This window comes from Heteronotia binoei, chromosome 1 (assembly GCF_032191835.1).
Source record: "Heteronotia binoei isolate CCM8104 ecotype False Entrance Well chromosome 1, APGP_CSIRO_Hbin_v1, whole genome shotgun sequence".
NCBI lineage: Eukaryota > Metazoa > Chordata > Lepidosauria > Squamata > Gekkonidae > Heteronotia > Heteronotia binoei.
Window position 1 is genome coordinate 151,492,553 of NC_083223.1, and position 16,634 is coordinate 151,509,186.

The 16,634-nt window shown below is 41.1% G+C and overlaps 1 protein-coding gene across 1 annotated transcript in view; it reads left to right on the forward strand.

The window, feature by feature from the left end:
- ERMARD (ER membrane associated RNA degradation) overlaps window positions 1-16,634 on the forward strand; it is an 83,278-nt gene that overhangs the window by 768 nt on the left and 65,876 nt on the right. Inside the window, exons 2-4 of the mRNA XM_060241331.1 lie at window positions 3,375-3,543; window positions 13,342-13,481; window positions 14,668-14,769. Of these exons, the coding sequence (XP_060097314.1) occupies window positions 3,375-3,543; window positions 13,342-13,481; window positions 14,668-14,769 (411 nt within the window). The remainder of the gene's footprint in view (window positions 1-3,374; window positions 3,544-13,341; window positions 13,482-14,667; window positions 14,770-16,634) is intronic.

Here is a 16,634-nt window from a genome sequence, read left to right on the forward strand (position 1 = left end):
GTAGTGCTTTATTTACAGTGAACATTCTGACACTGCAATTCTTTTTTAGCTTTTCAAAAATATTGCCACAATTTTTAAAAAATATTGCCACAAAGAAGAAGTAACAGAAAATGCTGAAGTGCAACTGGCCACACAATGTTGTTGTCTGGAGATTTGATTTACGGGCTCCATGAGTGTAATTAGGTAGCAAAACCAAAAAGGAGCCTTAATAACAACTATTCTATTGAAGCATAAGTTTTTGAAATTTCTCCTCCAATGCAAACACAAGAAGTTTATCTATGGGTGGATTCCAGAGGGTTCAAAATAAAAGCATCTGTGGTTCCCAAGAAAACTGGTGTTCCATTTCTTCCTTCCATATATAGATGGGTGATAATTGATACAACATCCTTTTACTGGAGGTGCCAGGGACTGAACATGAGATCTTCTGCATGCTCAACATGGAATATTCTGCATGCAAAATGTGTCTCCACTAAAGAGGCACAGCTCTCTCACACTGATTTTATCATGGTACCAGAATATAGGAACAATTAGAGTGTATTTGTCTTTTTTTTCAATATCCTACCATGTTTCTAAATCCATAAAAAGTGAGTGTTAAGGCAAGAGAAGCAAGGATGGGAACTATACACAAAACTATTTCTGACATGTAAAAAAAACCCCATCTCTCATAGATAAGCAACAATGAGTATTACAAATGCATCTTTTGCATCCAGCTGAAATTAAATGCTTATTAGCTGCATTGATTTTTAAAAGGATAGTTATATGTGCACTTTTTCCTTCACTAACATGAATAAAAGTGCTTAATGTTGACTGGATCATACCCATACTTAATATTGTGTTCTTGTAGTTATAACATTGGTGATGTTAATTGGTGCTAGTAGCACCTGTTGTAAGTCAGTCAGTCAGTCAGTCAGTTTATTGCGGCTCTAGGCCAATCGACAGCAACAACACAACTCATCAATAACAGTACAACACAACACCAAGTTGAAATATAACATAACAATATAAAACTTGTACATCCATCAAAGTGGTAATAAAATTAGCTGACATAGGCAACACTTAACTAAAAGCATCTTCTTTCAAATACAGACAGCATTAAATTTCTTCCTGTCAAGGTCGGTGACATATAGAAACTTAGCAAGATCCAAAGAAAGTTGATCACTCCCATCCCCTAAGAGGAAGTAAATGGTTTGGGCCTGATTTAAAGATTCAGCTAGCATTAGATGGTTCCGCAAAAGTCTGTACCTTGCCTCTGTATGGAAAAGACAGTTCAGAATAAGGTGGGAAACCGTATCGACCTCCTCCAGGCCGCACGGACAGATCCTGTCTTCTAACGGGATCTTGTGGAAACGGCCCCTCAGTACTGCTGTGTCCAGAATGTTCAGGCGTGCCAAGGACAGCATCCGCCTGATCTTAATTGGCTGTATCTTTTCTAGATACCTGGCACATTTAAGGTCACTTGTAAAAAAGGTTGGGATATACATCCCCCCAACTTTGGCCAGAGATTGTTTTAACTCCATTTCCAGTAATCGGTCTCTGATAATTTCTTTTGCCCCGTTCTTGAACATGAGGGCTAGGGAATCAATATTCAGATCACATTCCTCTAATTTGGAATTTAATTTCCTCAACCAATTGCTGACAAATGAGTCGTAGAAGATTTGGTGTACAATGTCATCCGGATTGGCCAGCACTCTTAAAAGGAGACTCAAACCTCTATTCCACATTACAGTGGAGAGGCTTGGAAGCCCCGTTTCCAGCCTGTTTGCAGTAGATGAGGCATATTTTGGCACCTGAAGGATACATCGTACAAACTTCGATTGAACCATCTCCAATTTGGTTATTTTGTTATACAGGAAAATCTCAGCTCCGTACATTAATTGGGGTATAACCTTAGCGTTATAAACCTTAATCGCCGCTAAGGCGTTATAAGCGCCCTTGGAGGTGTAAAACTCCTGCAGAGCGAGCGCCGTGCGTTGGGCGTTACAGTGTACGTTTTCAATGTGCCCTTGGTAAGATCCTGTGTGATGAAAAACAACCCCCAGATATTTGTATGTTTTAACTTGTTTCAGTTTTTCATCATTAAAACGCCAATTCATTTCTCTAAATCTTTTGGTAAAGACTATAATTTTAGACTTGTCCCTGTTAACGACTAGATCTGTGTCCAGACAAAAGAGGGAAAGCATCTTAAGCGACCTGCGTAAACCAACTTGGGTTCTTGACAGTAGTAACACGTCGTCTGCATACATCAAGATGGGCACAGCAATCTTCCCGATCTTAGGGGGATGCAGACCGGGGTCAGTAAAATACCCTACAATGCTATTAATATATAAATTAAAAAGTTGCGGGGCTAGTATACAACCTTGTTTGACACCATTACTTGTTTGAATTGGATGTGTCAGATGACCTTGAGGTGTGCATTTTACCTGCATGCTAGAATTTTCGTACAGTTTCATCATGAGGAATAAAAGTCTACGGTCAATTGATGTACTGTACAGTTGGCGCCACAGCTTGTCCCTTGGAACAGAATCAAAGGCTGCTTTAAAATCTATAAACGCTGCATATAAACGAGAACCCTTTACTGCAGCCTGCTTATCGACTAGGAATTTCAGTATTAGCACGTTGTTCAAGTGAGAGCGATTACTTCTAAAGGCTGCTTGTACATTTGCCAGGATGTGATTTTCTTCCATCCAAGTTGTTAATTTCTCCCGTAGGTGCAAGGCATATAGTTTTCCCATAATATTTAAAAGGCTGATTGGCCTATAATTTTCAGGCTTCTCTCTCCTGCCTTTCTTATATATAGGAGACACTATGGCCTTGCTCCATTCCTCTGGCAATTTACCTGTTTCGTCTATAAAGGTAAATAGGGAAGCCAGAACAGGCGTCCACCAGTCCTGGTATGATTTTATCAGTTCTATCCGGACACCATCCGACCCTGGGGCTTTCCCACTTCTAATCTGCTTTATCAGCAGTTCAATTTCTAAACAGGTAACCGGTTCCCACTTAGGGCAGTCTGTTAACTCTAGCTGTAATGGAGGGGAAACTTTGGAGTCTAGCCCGGCATTATATAGCTTACTAAAGTGGATCTCCCACTCTTTAGGGCTAATAAAATTCTTAGGACAATAGGGACCTTTCCGTTGTAACCGGTTTAATTCGTTCCAAAAACAGGACGGATTTTTATTTTTGGCAGCCGTATATAATTTTAGCCAATTTTCTTTGATATAAGCTCTTTTCTTTTGTTTAATCAAGAGCTTGTATTGTCTTTTTACTAGCTTATATTTAGCTCTAACTAGCCAATTATCGGACAATTTTGTTGTAAGTCTACGTAACTTAGGACTGCAAAATTTGCCTTCTTGTCACTATTTTTCACTTTGTTTCAGATATTGGATCATGCTTCAGTCACTACTTGCCTTTCTTCTACAGTACACTATATGGTTTGTGAATTAGGATTTGAGAAAGAAGCAAACTATGCTGTTAATAGCTTTGTGACAAGCAGTGGTGAAATATATTGGAAAACAATAATAGAACATGTACATTATAGCAAGACAGGTGTGTATTTGCTCTAAATGAAATATGTATTTGTGATTATGTCCTATGTGCACTTTTTGGTCAGTCGCTTTTCTGTAATTTAGTACATTTTTAAAACAGCCGCACTGAACAAGTATAATTTATTCTTTTACATTGGCATGGATCCAACAATCCCCTTCTGCTAATACAACAGGCATTGCATTAATGTTAAGAGGTTTTTAAAATTTACTGAAGGCTTTTGTGCAAGGAAAACCACATCCTATGCCTTTGTCCACAAATGCAAGGAATACTGCCAACTATATTTTGTACTTTTTGCTTATTTTTACCATTATGAACTGAATCACATCTGTACCGAATAATCTATTATTCTGGAAAAAACCCTATGTAAAATGAGCATTTGAACATAAGAGAAGCCATGTTGGATCAGGCCAGTGGCCCATCCAGTCCAACACTCTGTGTCACACAGTGACCAAAAAACTAGGTGTCATCAGGAGGTCCATCAGTGGGGCCAGGATGCTAGAACCCCCTCCCAATTTTTTATTTATTTAAAAAAGTAGGTTGTAAACTGTGAATGTTTATTTGTTAACCAAGTTTAAACTTTAAAGTAATATTCTGTCATAATAGAGTTATTCAAATAAGAACAAACATTTGTTCTCTTTGGTGGATTTAAAGCACTTTCTTTTCTGTAGTTTGTTACCTGGTAGCTAAGAAGACATGGGTGGGGGGAGGGAATGTTCATTCAGATGTTCTGTTAGAGAACCAGGGGGCAGGGTCCTGAGCACTTTTTTTTGTCCCTCAGTTCACTGCCTACTTCTATAAGATTCCTGAATATACAAATTGGGGCTCTGGAATGAACTGAGGGTTGTGGAGGCAGTTGTGCATTGGACTCATTAGAAAGAATATCAGTGACTCCGCCATCACCATCCTTGCCATGCTGCTCTTGAATATTTTACTCATTGCTCTCAGTGTTGTCCTTACTGCTATCTGCAGTCTCACCTGTGCTGGATTCCTCTTCTTCAGTCTTTACTTTGAGCTCTCTGTACCAGCCTCTAGGATGTTACAAGGGGAAAAATTATGTGGCTGTAGTCAAACACACTTGATGTTGTTTTATAATGATAGCTCAGGCAGTTTGAAAGTAGACAACGAGCTCAACACACTGAACACAACACAGTGTAGTAGTTCAACTTGCACAGGAAGGCAGTGCATACCAGGTAGGTTCCTATTTTTGAATTCTGTTCTCCCTCCAGCTTGCTGGTAGTATCTAATTGTAAAGTAAAAAGGATTCCTGCTGGCTGGTTGGCACTTTCCTTCAGTTGCCTTCTGTCCCTGGGAAAAGAAATCACTCTTAAGGTGTTTTCATTTGGAGGTTATCTGGTTTAACAACCAGTTATAGCCCTGTCTTTTATTTCCCTCTGTATGGCTACCCAGTGCATGGTTGACCTTTGAGAAGAGCTACTCATGACATCCAATAGCACTGACTAGAGCCAAGAACCTTAATCTCTGTTGTCTGTCAGACAGTACCCCATGTGGTCATTATAGCTGCTGTTTTGCTTTCCAGAAAAACCTTCTGACTCAGTGTAAAATGACTTCCTGCAAACAAAATGGATGACCCTGTGCAAACCTAAGAGGATAACACAGTGCCTATTACAACTGCTAGTGCAAATAATCAAGCACAAGCAGCATATTGTTTATTAATATCTTGCAGAATGCAAATAAAAAACAAGTATTAACAAATATAATAAACAATGTTAACAGGGGGGCAGCTGTGTTGGACTGAAGCAGAACAAAGTTTGAGTCCAACAGAGTTTTATTCAAGGTGTGAGCTTTCATGTGCACACACATGTCATTGGTCTTAAAGGTGTAATTGGACTCTAACTTTGGTCATATATTAACAACTTTAGTAGTAGTGCAAATGAAATGATTAAACAAGGCAGGAGTCAAGTGTACCTTTAAGACCAACAAAATTTTATTGAGAACGTAAGCTTTCGTGTGCTCCAAGCACACTTCATCAGACAAGGAATCAGGTATAGTGTGCAGTGTGTGTCTGATGAAGTGTGCTTGGAGCACACGAAAGCTTACGTTCTGAATAAAACTTTTGTTGGTCTTAAGGGTGAACTTGACCCCTGCTTTGTTCTGCTGCTTCAGACCAATGCGGCTGCCCACTTGGATCTATCTAAATGAAATGATTGTTATTCATGCAGCATTTAAGTTATTTTTTTCCCTATTAATTGAAACAGTCATTTGCAAAGGTATTGCAAGGTTGCAGATCTATTGACAGTTCTGTCTACCTCACACAACCTCTTCATCATAATCAGAAACATCACTATTACAAGAAAAATCATCTCTCACTGGGAGATGGTGTTGTGTTGCAAGGTTGTGCCCCATAGCATTAACAGTGAGCACCTTACCCAATTTTTATTTATTTATTTATTCTATTTATAATTCTATTTATAATTTATAATTTTGATGTCATCCAATGGTTCAGTGACGACTGGGTGCTTGCACACCTTTTTAATGTTGCTGCTATAAACTTCCTTTGGGATACTGGTAATGCAAGTACTTAGTAATGGGCCCCTAGAAGCAACTTTCAAGCAATTCCATTAACTTCAGTAGCAAATGTGGACAAAGTGCATGGACAAAGGAGCCAGAGGGCAGATTATAGTGACAAGGATCTGTCACTATTATATGTAAAGAGACAGCTTATAGCATGTGCTGCAGAACTGAAAGTAGATCTAGAGGCTTAGATGATCTACCTGACAGCAGGTGGCTGGCTGCCAGAAGTATTACATCAGCCAGCAGAGTCAGCATGACACAGCAAGTTGCTGATTGGCTGTCCCATGTATAAATGTACAGAGTAACTGTGGTGATTGTGGGTTAAAGGAGTTGGAGTGCAGCGGAGCATATTGTCAGTCAGGAGAGTGAGTGGTATTGTAAATAAATGTATATAGTGGTTTTACAGCTACTGTGTACAGCCTTCATTCTTGCGTCACTAAGAATCACCCTCTGGATCTCTACGCGCATCGACAGGGTTATGGGCCCAGCACGCTTCCGCTGCGCCTAGAAGCTAAAAGACCTGAGAGAGGTGGTAAAGAAAGGATGCTGACTTGCTCCAGAGGCTGCCTAGGAGGTGAGACCAGCAGTGGCTGAAAGGAGTCTGAGCAGGATGGCTACAGCAGCAGCTACAGTGCTGGTGGAGAAGCTCACCACTACCAACTACAACACCTGGTCGCTGAGGTTAGAGCATTTCCTGAAGAAAGAGGGGCTTTGGGACTGTGTGTCAGCTCCTCCAGCTAATCCCACGGCGGCAGAGGCCGTTCAGGATCAAAAAGCTCTAGCCACAATCATCCTAAGTGTTGCAGATGACCAGCTGGTGCATGTCCGTGGGCACCAGACAGCAAAGGAGGCGTGGGAAGCTCTCAAGGCTGTGTATGTACAAAAGTCAGCCGGTACGCTGATAACCCTATGGAGGAGGCTCTACATGAAACGTATGCTGGCCAGGGAGTCGATGAGGGACCACCTCGACGGTATGTCTAATTGTTTCCAGGACCTAGAAGCAAGAGGGAAGGCCGTGGCTGAGGAAGATAAGGTGTACATCTTATTGAGCTCTCTGGATGAGAGATATGACATGCTGGTGTTAGCATTTGAAGGGCAGGATGCTGACAAGCTAACTTTGCCTTATGTGACTGGCAAACTCCTGGCTGAAGAGCAGAGGCAGCTGGAAAGCAAGAGAGAGCAGACTCGAGCCAAGGAAGAAGATAAGCCGAGGTCTGTTGGGGCTGGTTCCAGCTGGCAAGCTAAAGAGGAGGAAAAGGCCTTGCAGGTGCGGAGGAGGCGTTGTTATCTGTGTAATCAACTCGGACATTTGAAGAGATTTTGTCCACAGCAGCAGAGAATGAGCCGGCAGCAGTCTTCAAGGACACCCCAGGTGACTCTGGTAAGAACTGGTCCGGGACTGCAGAGTCTGCCCTGGGTTGTAGATTCTGGGGCTACTCAGATATTCTGCTGCCAGAAAGAAGAGCTGCAAGACTGCAAGCCAGCTGAGCAGAAGACTGTCAGCTTAGCTGATGGGAGACAAGCTAGCGTGCTTTGCCAAGGCGCAGTCTATTTTCCTGGACTTAATCACAGGTTTGAGAATGTATTATGTGTGCCAGAGTTAGAAACTAACTTGTTAAGTGTCTCTGTTCTGGCAAGAGCTGGGTTTACCGTAATATTTGATAAGCAGGGCTGTGCAATTTTGAAGCAGGGTAAACAACTGGCTAAAGGCACTCTGAGAGCTAATGTGTATGAGCTTATGCAAAATGTGGGGAAGGCACAGACTGTGTGGAATAGACAGCCACACAGCAGGTGCATTCACAGGCTGCATAGAAGGCTGGGCCACGCCAGCTAGCACACAATAAATAAAACTCTGGAAATATTAGAGGGAGTGAAGGTTGACAAATGCAATGCCTTCCTAGATTGCAATGTTTGTAAAGAATCCAAATCAAGGGCAGTTCCATCGACCAAACGGAGTGAACGTGTGTCAGAGAGACCGCTCCAATTAATACATGCCGACCTGGTGGGGCCATATGCACCCAGTGTTTCTAAAAACAGGTTTGGGTTAATTTTGGTCGATGACCACAGCAGGTTTGCGTGGGTGTATGCTATTAAGAACAAAAGTGATGTCTGTGCCACCTTCAAGTACTGGGCTAGGAGAGTGCAAAAACAGTTAAATGCCAAGGTTGCCTCAATCCAGACTGACCAGGGAGGTGAGTTCCTGAACAAAGAGTTTGCTAACTATTTGAGGCAAGAGGGCATAGAGCATAGGGTTGCCTATGTTTCCTCCCCGTGGGAGAACGGGGTGGTACTCCAAGGGATTTGCCATGCTTTGTTAGAAGACAGTGGATTAAAGCAGGCATACTGGGGTGAAGCCTTGAAAGTGTCCTGTTATATTTCCAACCGTTTGTGGACAGAGGCTATAAACGATATACCCTACAGGGTTCTGTATGGGAGAAAGCCATCCCTGGATCACCTAAGAATATTTGGTTCAAAGGCTTGGGTGAACATCCCTCTTGATAAGAGGAGAAAGGGAGGTCCCAAAGCCAGAAAGCTTGTGTTTATAGGGTACCAAAATGGCATGAAGTCCTGGAGGTTTGTGGACAATAATGACTTGATAAGGCTGAGTAGGTCTGCCTCGTTTTGCGAGGATGAAAATTGGTCTAAGATTCATGCCGATGAAATGCCTGGAGAAAATAAGCTGCAACTGTCTCTAGAAAGTGAGGAGGGGCAAAAGCCAGAAAGCTCACTGAAGCAGGAGGAAGACAGTATGAGCAGTTCAGCAGGCAGCAGTAAACAGCAGGTGATTTCAGAGGCTGTAAAAAGGGAGCCGGTCAGAGTCTCTGCAAGAGAAAGTAAGGGTGTACCGCCCAAAAGATATGGTTTTGATACTGATGTGAATTATCTGGGCAATAGAGATAGTTTGCCAGATGAACAGCCAAAAGGCTGTGTAAGTGCACCAGAGGTATGCGTGGATACTTCCTTCACTAGGGAAGAAGGAGGATATACTTATGTATATGATGACCATCCTAAAACATATCCCAGTGTGCTGGAACTGTTGAATGAGATGTCTCTTGGAGAGGAAGGAGACACCTGAGCAAAGCCTGGAAGGAGAGGCTGTAAGCAGTAACTGAATTAAAAAGAGTGCAATGTACAATGTATAAGTGCTGGAATGCAAAAACAATGCTGTAAAATAAAACAAACTTACTGTTTGAAAATGTATGATAAACTGTAACTAAACTATGTAACTATTGTAAAATTGAACTGAAGAGATGTAACAATTTTAAAAAACTACAAATCTTAAGCTATGTGTAAGAAAAACCTGAAATCTGTGAGCAAATGTGATTTGAAATGTATATGCACCTTTACACCACAAGATACGGTACTGTGTGTTTTTAACAAGTCTGGGAAACAAGCCAGCAAAAAGATAAGGCAAGTGCTCAGTCTGGGCAGAGAGCCAACTGAGGAGATATGGTCAGTCCGGGCAGAGTGCCAACTGATAAGGATATGCTTGTAGGTTAATTGGCAAGCAGAGAAAAATGTGTGTGTGTTCAGGAGGAATGGAAATACTGTACTGCACTGTACACTGCACTGTAACCAATGGTATATATGAGAATGTATGTAACCAATGTATTGATGGTGAAATGATCAATATGTATATACCATGTTGTAATGGATGGATGACAGCACCGCTATAACCTGAGGAGGGGTGTCACTATTATATGTAAAGAGACAGCTTATAGCATGTGCTGCAGAACTGAAAGTAGATCTAGAGGCTTAGATGATCTACCTGACAGCAGGTGGCTGGCTGCCAGAAGTATTACATCAGCCAGCAGAGTCAGCATGACACAGCAAGTTGCTGATTGGCTGCCGGAGAGCCAGTTTGGTGTAGTGGTTAAGTGTGTGGACTCTTATCTGGGAGAACCAGGTTTGATTCCCCACTCCTCCACTTGCACCTGCTGGCATGGCCTTGGGTCAGCCATAGCTCTGGCAGAGGTTGTCCTTGAAAGGCAGCTGCTGTGAGAGCCCTCTCCAGCCCCACCCACCTCACAGGGTGTCTGTTGTGGGGGAGGAAGGTAAAGGAGATTGTGAGCCGCTCTGAGACTCTTCGGAGTGGAGGGCGGGATATAAATCCAATATCTTCTTCTTCTGTCCCATGTATAAATGTACAGAGTAACTGTGGTGATTGTGGGTTAAAGGAGTTGGAGTGCAGCGGAGCATATTGTCAGTCAGGAGAGTGGTATTGTAAATAAATGAGAGTGAGTGGTATTGTAAATAAATGTATACAGTGGTTTTACAGCTACTGTGTACAGCCTTCATTCTTGCGTCGCTAAGAATCACCCTCTGGGTCTCTACGCGCATTGACAGGATCCTGTGTCAGTTTTTCTGGGTTTTGGCATCTCGAGCTCGGTGGGGTCCGTGGAGCTCACTCGCGGCGCCCCCCCCCCAACCGGGCGGTAGGAGGGGTGCCACAGCTCTTCAATGAAGCGCCTAAAGGAAGACTCTAGAGGGGTCTTCTGATAGCAAAGGGCTCTAAAGGAGCCAGGGAAATGGTGGCAGCTGGTCCCTGTCTCTTCTGTCTGCCCCGATGCTCCTCCGTCGCGGTTGCCATGATGGCAGTAAGTGATGAATACCCAGCTGCTTTCTTTTTCTAAGAAGCTTCTACTATGCTTCTACCTTAATGCTTCTACTATGCTTCATATTTCTACCTTAAACACCGAGATGCTACAGTGTAAGTAAGTCTTTTTATTACCACCAACTAATGGATCTTCTGGTATAATGGCAATTGGGACTATTCAAGAAAAGGGGGAAAGAGGAGGATATTCCCCCCTTTCTCTTTTCCCAAGTGAGACTTCAATAAGACAAAGAACAAACTTAACATTTCTTAAGAATTTAAATTGATCTGAACAGAGATATTTGAATGGATTTGGCTTACAACTAAACAAGCTACAATAAAATTATTTTATCTTAATACGGTCTGAATAAAAGCCACATATATTTTTAAGAGAAATGCTTCTGATATCTGATTGAGATGGAATTGATTACAAGCAGACTGTAAGAGGAAAGCACATAGCTGGAGAAGATTCAGAAAGATAGATTATCTGGGACTTGGAGATGTTGTTTTTTTTAATTTTGATTACCGGACTGAGTTTAGCTGTAGAGAAGATGGCGATTCAACCAAATGATGCATTTGAAAAAAAGATATTATGGTTGCCATATCTTCCTTAAAGCAGGAAATTGGTCTGTTGTCAGAGTTAATATAGTACAAGATGGAAATCTTTGTTTTAAAACACAGCGAAATGGAAAATATGAGTGGAGTAATGAAGGCATCTCAGTAATGTCTACGGAAATAAAAGAGCTGGCTAAAGATCCAGTAGGAAAGGAGTCAAAAGAAATCAAAATTGAGATATTGTGCGTAGCTACAAAAAGAAGGCAGAAATCAAGCTGGATTAAAGTTTTTGCAGGAGGAAGTGATGGTGTGGAGATCTCACCATTTTCAATAAAATGGATATATGTGCTAAAGGGAGAAAAGGCAGACTACTTTAAGAAGACCAAGTCGTGGAAAGCTTTTAAAAAGAAGGGATTATAGATCGTTGCTCTTTCTTGTAATTGGTTAACATGGAATTAATAAAAGGAAACTGGCGTACAGCCTTGAATGGCTTGGAAACGACAAGCGAGACTTCCAGAAAAGCGTGACTTTGAAATGGTTGTTTTCTGCTTGCTATTTGATTTATGAAGCGTATATTTTTAAAGTTAAATAGAGCAATTTAATAGAGTGGATTATAGAGAGGATAATTTTTTCTATGGGTTAAAATAAATAAGAGTGAGAGAGGAGGCAGTTTTCACTAAGAGATTCTATTTTTTTAAGTCAAAAGAGCATTTTAATAGAGTGGGTTAAAGAGAGTATATGATTTTTTTAATTTAAGAAAAATAATAAGTATGGAAAATGAGGCTGTCATTGCTTATTAAATTTGTGTCTGTTGTTCTTTCTCTCTTAGGGTAATATGGAAATAGGGGATATAGTCTCCAAAAAGTTTAATGAAGTTAAATACTTAAAGTTAAATACTTAAATATCTAATTTAGATAAATAACTAATTTGGGTCAATTTATAATAATCTAGACAACACAGGTATTTGAAAGCTTTAAAGATTTGCTCCTGCTTATTTTTTATTTATTTTTTAATAAAAGATCCTGTTGATATTGTAACATATAAAGTACTGTCTACTAGTTTTATTTTGGTCTTTTGTTATTTCTATTTTTATTTTATGTTGGAAACAATTAAGGTATTAAGGATAAAATGATTATACTCATCTTCTCTGCTTATGATTATGGTTATTACTGTTAAAATTAGTACTTATCCCTAATATGATAAGATTACTTAGTGGCTTTTATTTTGTGGTTGGGCTTTGATGCTTTTCTCATTTGTTGGTATCAAAGATGAATAGTTTAGATTAATATTATAAGCATAAATAGCAAAAAAAACTATAATAAAATATGACTGTAGAATGTAATGGTTGTATTGGATTAAAATTTAAGACTTGTAGGTAGAAAAAATTTAATATCTGGTTTGAAAGGTAGAAATATAACAGCTATATCTATTGCTTTTCTCTGTTTTGTTTCCCTCCCAATTCCATTCCTTCTTTGCTTCTGTATCCTTGCATTTTTCCCCCTTTATACTGAAAACCAATAAAAATTTTAAAACTGGACAAGGATCCTGTATCAACCTTGGTAGAGAAAGAACAGTGGCACAATTACATCATGTCAGGAATGCCAGATGTAGTCCTAGTCCATCATCAAGCACTTACAGAGGAATGTAAACATTTCCATGCAAGTGGAGGAAGGGCTGATGGAGAAGCAACCTCTACTTACATTCATGTTCACTCAGCAAAGGAAGGATCTTGAGGGTCTCACATCAATAATTCCTTTCAATTCTACCTGTATATGTTTTCACTTTGGCACTTAAATAAACATTCTTAGCATTCAATAAAGTAGTCTGTTTCTTATCAAGTCTGTGGTTTTTCAGTCATTTTAGTCATTTAAAAGGCATGTTGATGAAAATATCCATTGCACAAACTTTGTACTGTAGGTGGCTCTAGTGGGGTTAATGGAACCCAATTCCATTGACACCCTACCATTAGATTTTTTCATCTATCCATGCCACTGTGTTTCTATGTAGTCACAGTCTTTCAGTGCTTTATGGAAAATACATTATTTGGTAAAAGATATTTATAGAACATGTGTCATTGTTTATCTACTTGACTAACACTTGTATTTCTTGTTTTTAAGATCCTAGTGTGGATTATGTAAAAAGTGTGAGATCTTTAGGACGTTTATGTGAATCTGTTCATTCGTATTTACAATCCCTTACCATGGAGCAATTTGAAGAGCAATTTGTGATGTGGTTCCAATGGACCCAGTGCTCTGAGGTATCAGCATTATGGTAATAAGAATAATATTCTGAAAGCAGACCCAGTGCTACACTATCTGTGTGTTCTGTGACATAAGCAGAAAGACAATGAGCTTTCAGTCTCAGTCTTTGGAGAGCCAATTTGGTGTAGTGGTTAAGTGCACGAACTCTAATCTGGGAGAAGCAGGTTTGATTCTCCACTCCTCCACATACACCTGCTGGGTGAGCATGGGTCAGTCACACTTCTTGAAAGAACTGCTTTCTCAAAAGCAGTTCTGGAAAGAGCTCTCTCAGCCCCACTTACCTCACAGGGTGTCTGTTGTGGAGAGGGGAAGGGAAAGGAGATTGTAAGCCACTCTGAATGAAGGATGGGATATAAATCTAATCTCTTCTTCTAAATGCCAGTGGTAGAGGAAGAAGAAGAAGAATTGCAGATTTATACCCCGCCCTTCTCTCTGAATCAGAGACTCAGAGCGGCTTACAATCTCCCATGTCTTCTCCCCCCACAACAGACACCCTGTGGGATGGGTGGGGCTGAGAGGGCTCTCAAAGCAGCTGCCCTTTCAAGGACAACCTCTGCCAGAGCTGTGGCTGACCCAAGGCCATTCCAGCAGGTGCAAGTGGAGGAGTGGGGAATCAAACCCATTTCTCCCAGATAAGAGAGCTATGGCTGACCCAAGGCCATTCCAGCAGGTGCAAGTGGAGGAGTGGGGAATCAAACCCATTTCTCCCAGATAAGAGAGCTATGGCTGACCCAAGGCCATTCCGGCAGGTGCAAGTGGAGGAGTGGGGAATCAAACCCAATTCTTCCAGATAAAAGTCCACACACTTAACCACTGCACCAAACTGGTTTTCTACACCAAACATGAGGGAATGGTATATAATTTAAACCTAGTATGTTAATCTAAATAATTTTAATAGGAAATGTAAAGTCTCAGGTGTATGTTGCACATGTGTTATTAAAGGCTATATGTGGAATTTGCTTGTGCAGTTGTGGGAGGCATAATGGTATAACATGAGCATGACCTACACCAGGGTTTTTCGGTATGCTCATCATACTTCCATGCTCATGACCCCTTTTCAGAATTTTAAAAGTAGTTGCAGGATGAAAAAAATTGGGAACCTGTGTGCACAGACACTCTGTGCTGATGCAGGAGTAGATTCCACAGTGATTCACAACTTTTTATTTCTTTTCCTATCCACAGATATTTCTTGAAATGTTTGATATCTTAAAATGTCCACACACTGCAGCAATTGAACTCAGTTTAATGAAGCTTACATCATGTTTGGAACGAGCCTTGGGTAATGTAAGTGCTAAAGCCTTCAGATTCCTGTAAACTTTACATTAATGTGGCCTTTCTGCACTCAAGAGCCAGTTTGGTGTAGTGGTTCAGTGTGCAGACTGTAATCTGGGAGAACTGGGTTTGATTCCCAACTCCTCAGCATGCAACTTGGGTCAGTCATAACCAATACTCCCCCTAAGCTGTGGAGTCTTGTGAGCAAAAATTCTATTTGTGAGCTGTTGGCATTAAAGTTGTGAGCTACTGCATAAGTTAGTTTGCTATGGGGTCATTTTTCCTGAGCCAGGATAAAAATATGCAAGCTGGAGGCTAAAAAACTGTGAGCTAGTTAGAGGGAACACTGGTCATAAGAACATAAGAGAAGCCATGTTGGATCAGGCCAATGGCCCATCCAGTCCAACACTCTGTGTCACACAGTGGCCAAAAAAATTATATCTATATATATAAACACATATATATACACACTGTGGCTAATACTCACTGATGGACCTCTGCTCCATATTTTTATCTAACCCCCTCTGGAAGCTGGCTATGCTTGTAGCCGCCACCACCTCCTGTGGCAGTGAATTCCACGTTAATCACCCTTTGGGTGAAGAAGTACTTCCTTTTATCCGTTTTAACCTGACTGCTCAGCAATTTTATTGAATGCCCACAAGTTCTTGTATTGTGAGAAAGGGAGAAAAGTACTTCCTTCTCTACTTTCTCCATCTCATGCATTATCTTGTAAACCTCTATCATATCCCGCAGTCAACGTTTCTCCAAGCTAAAGAGCCCCAAGCATTTTAACCTTTCTTCATAGGAAAAGTGTTCCAAACCTTTAATCATTCTAGTTGCCCTTTTCTGCACTTTTTCCAATGCTATAATATCCTTTTTGAGGTGCGGTGACCAGAATTGCACACAGTATTCCAAATGAGATCACACCATCGATTTATACAGGGGCATTGTGATACTGGCTGATTTGTTTTCAGTTCCCTTTCTAATAATTCACCATGGCATTGGCCTTTTTTATTGCAATCGCACACTGTCTTGACATTTTCAGTGAGTTATCTACCACGACCCCAAGATCTCTCTCTTGGTCAGTCTCTGCCAGTTCACACCCCATCAACTTGTATTTGTAGCTGGGATTCTTGGCCCCAATGTGCATTACTTTGTACATGGCCACATTGAACCTAATCTTGACGCCCACTCACCCAGCCTCAACAGATCCCTTTGGAGTGCCTCACAATCCTCTCTGGTTCTCACCACCCTGAACAATTTAGTGTCATCTGCAAACTTGGCCACTTCACTGCTCACTCCCAACTCCAAATCATTTATGAACAAGTTAAAGAGCATGGGACCCAGTACTGAGCCCTGTGGCACCCCACTGCTTACCGTCCTCGACTGCGAAGACTGCCCATTAATACTCACTCTCTGCTTCCTATTAATTAGCCAGTTTTTGATCCACAAGAGGACCTGTCCTTTTACTCCATGACTCTTGAGCTTACTAAGGAGGAACTTTGATGAGGAACTTTATCAAAAGTTTTCTGGAAGTCAAGGTAAACAACATCTGTTGGGTGTCCTTTGTCCACATGTTTGTTCACCCCCTCAAAGAAATGTAACAGGTTAGTGAGGCAAGATCTTCCGTTATAAAACCCATGCTGAGTCTTCCTCAATAACTCGTGTTCATCAATGTGCCTACTCATTCTGTCCTTGATAATGGTTTCTACCAACTTCTCCCTCAGAGGTTGTCGGACATCTCTGTGGGTTATTCCTACTGTTCCTTCAGGGAGGCAGGAAACACTTTTTCACCTTCCTGTTGGCGCCTTCGGAATAACCCCGCCCTCAGTTTTGTTCCTGCCTCTACAGGGAGCAGCAGCACAAGGCTAGGCTAA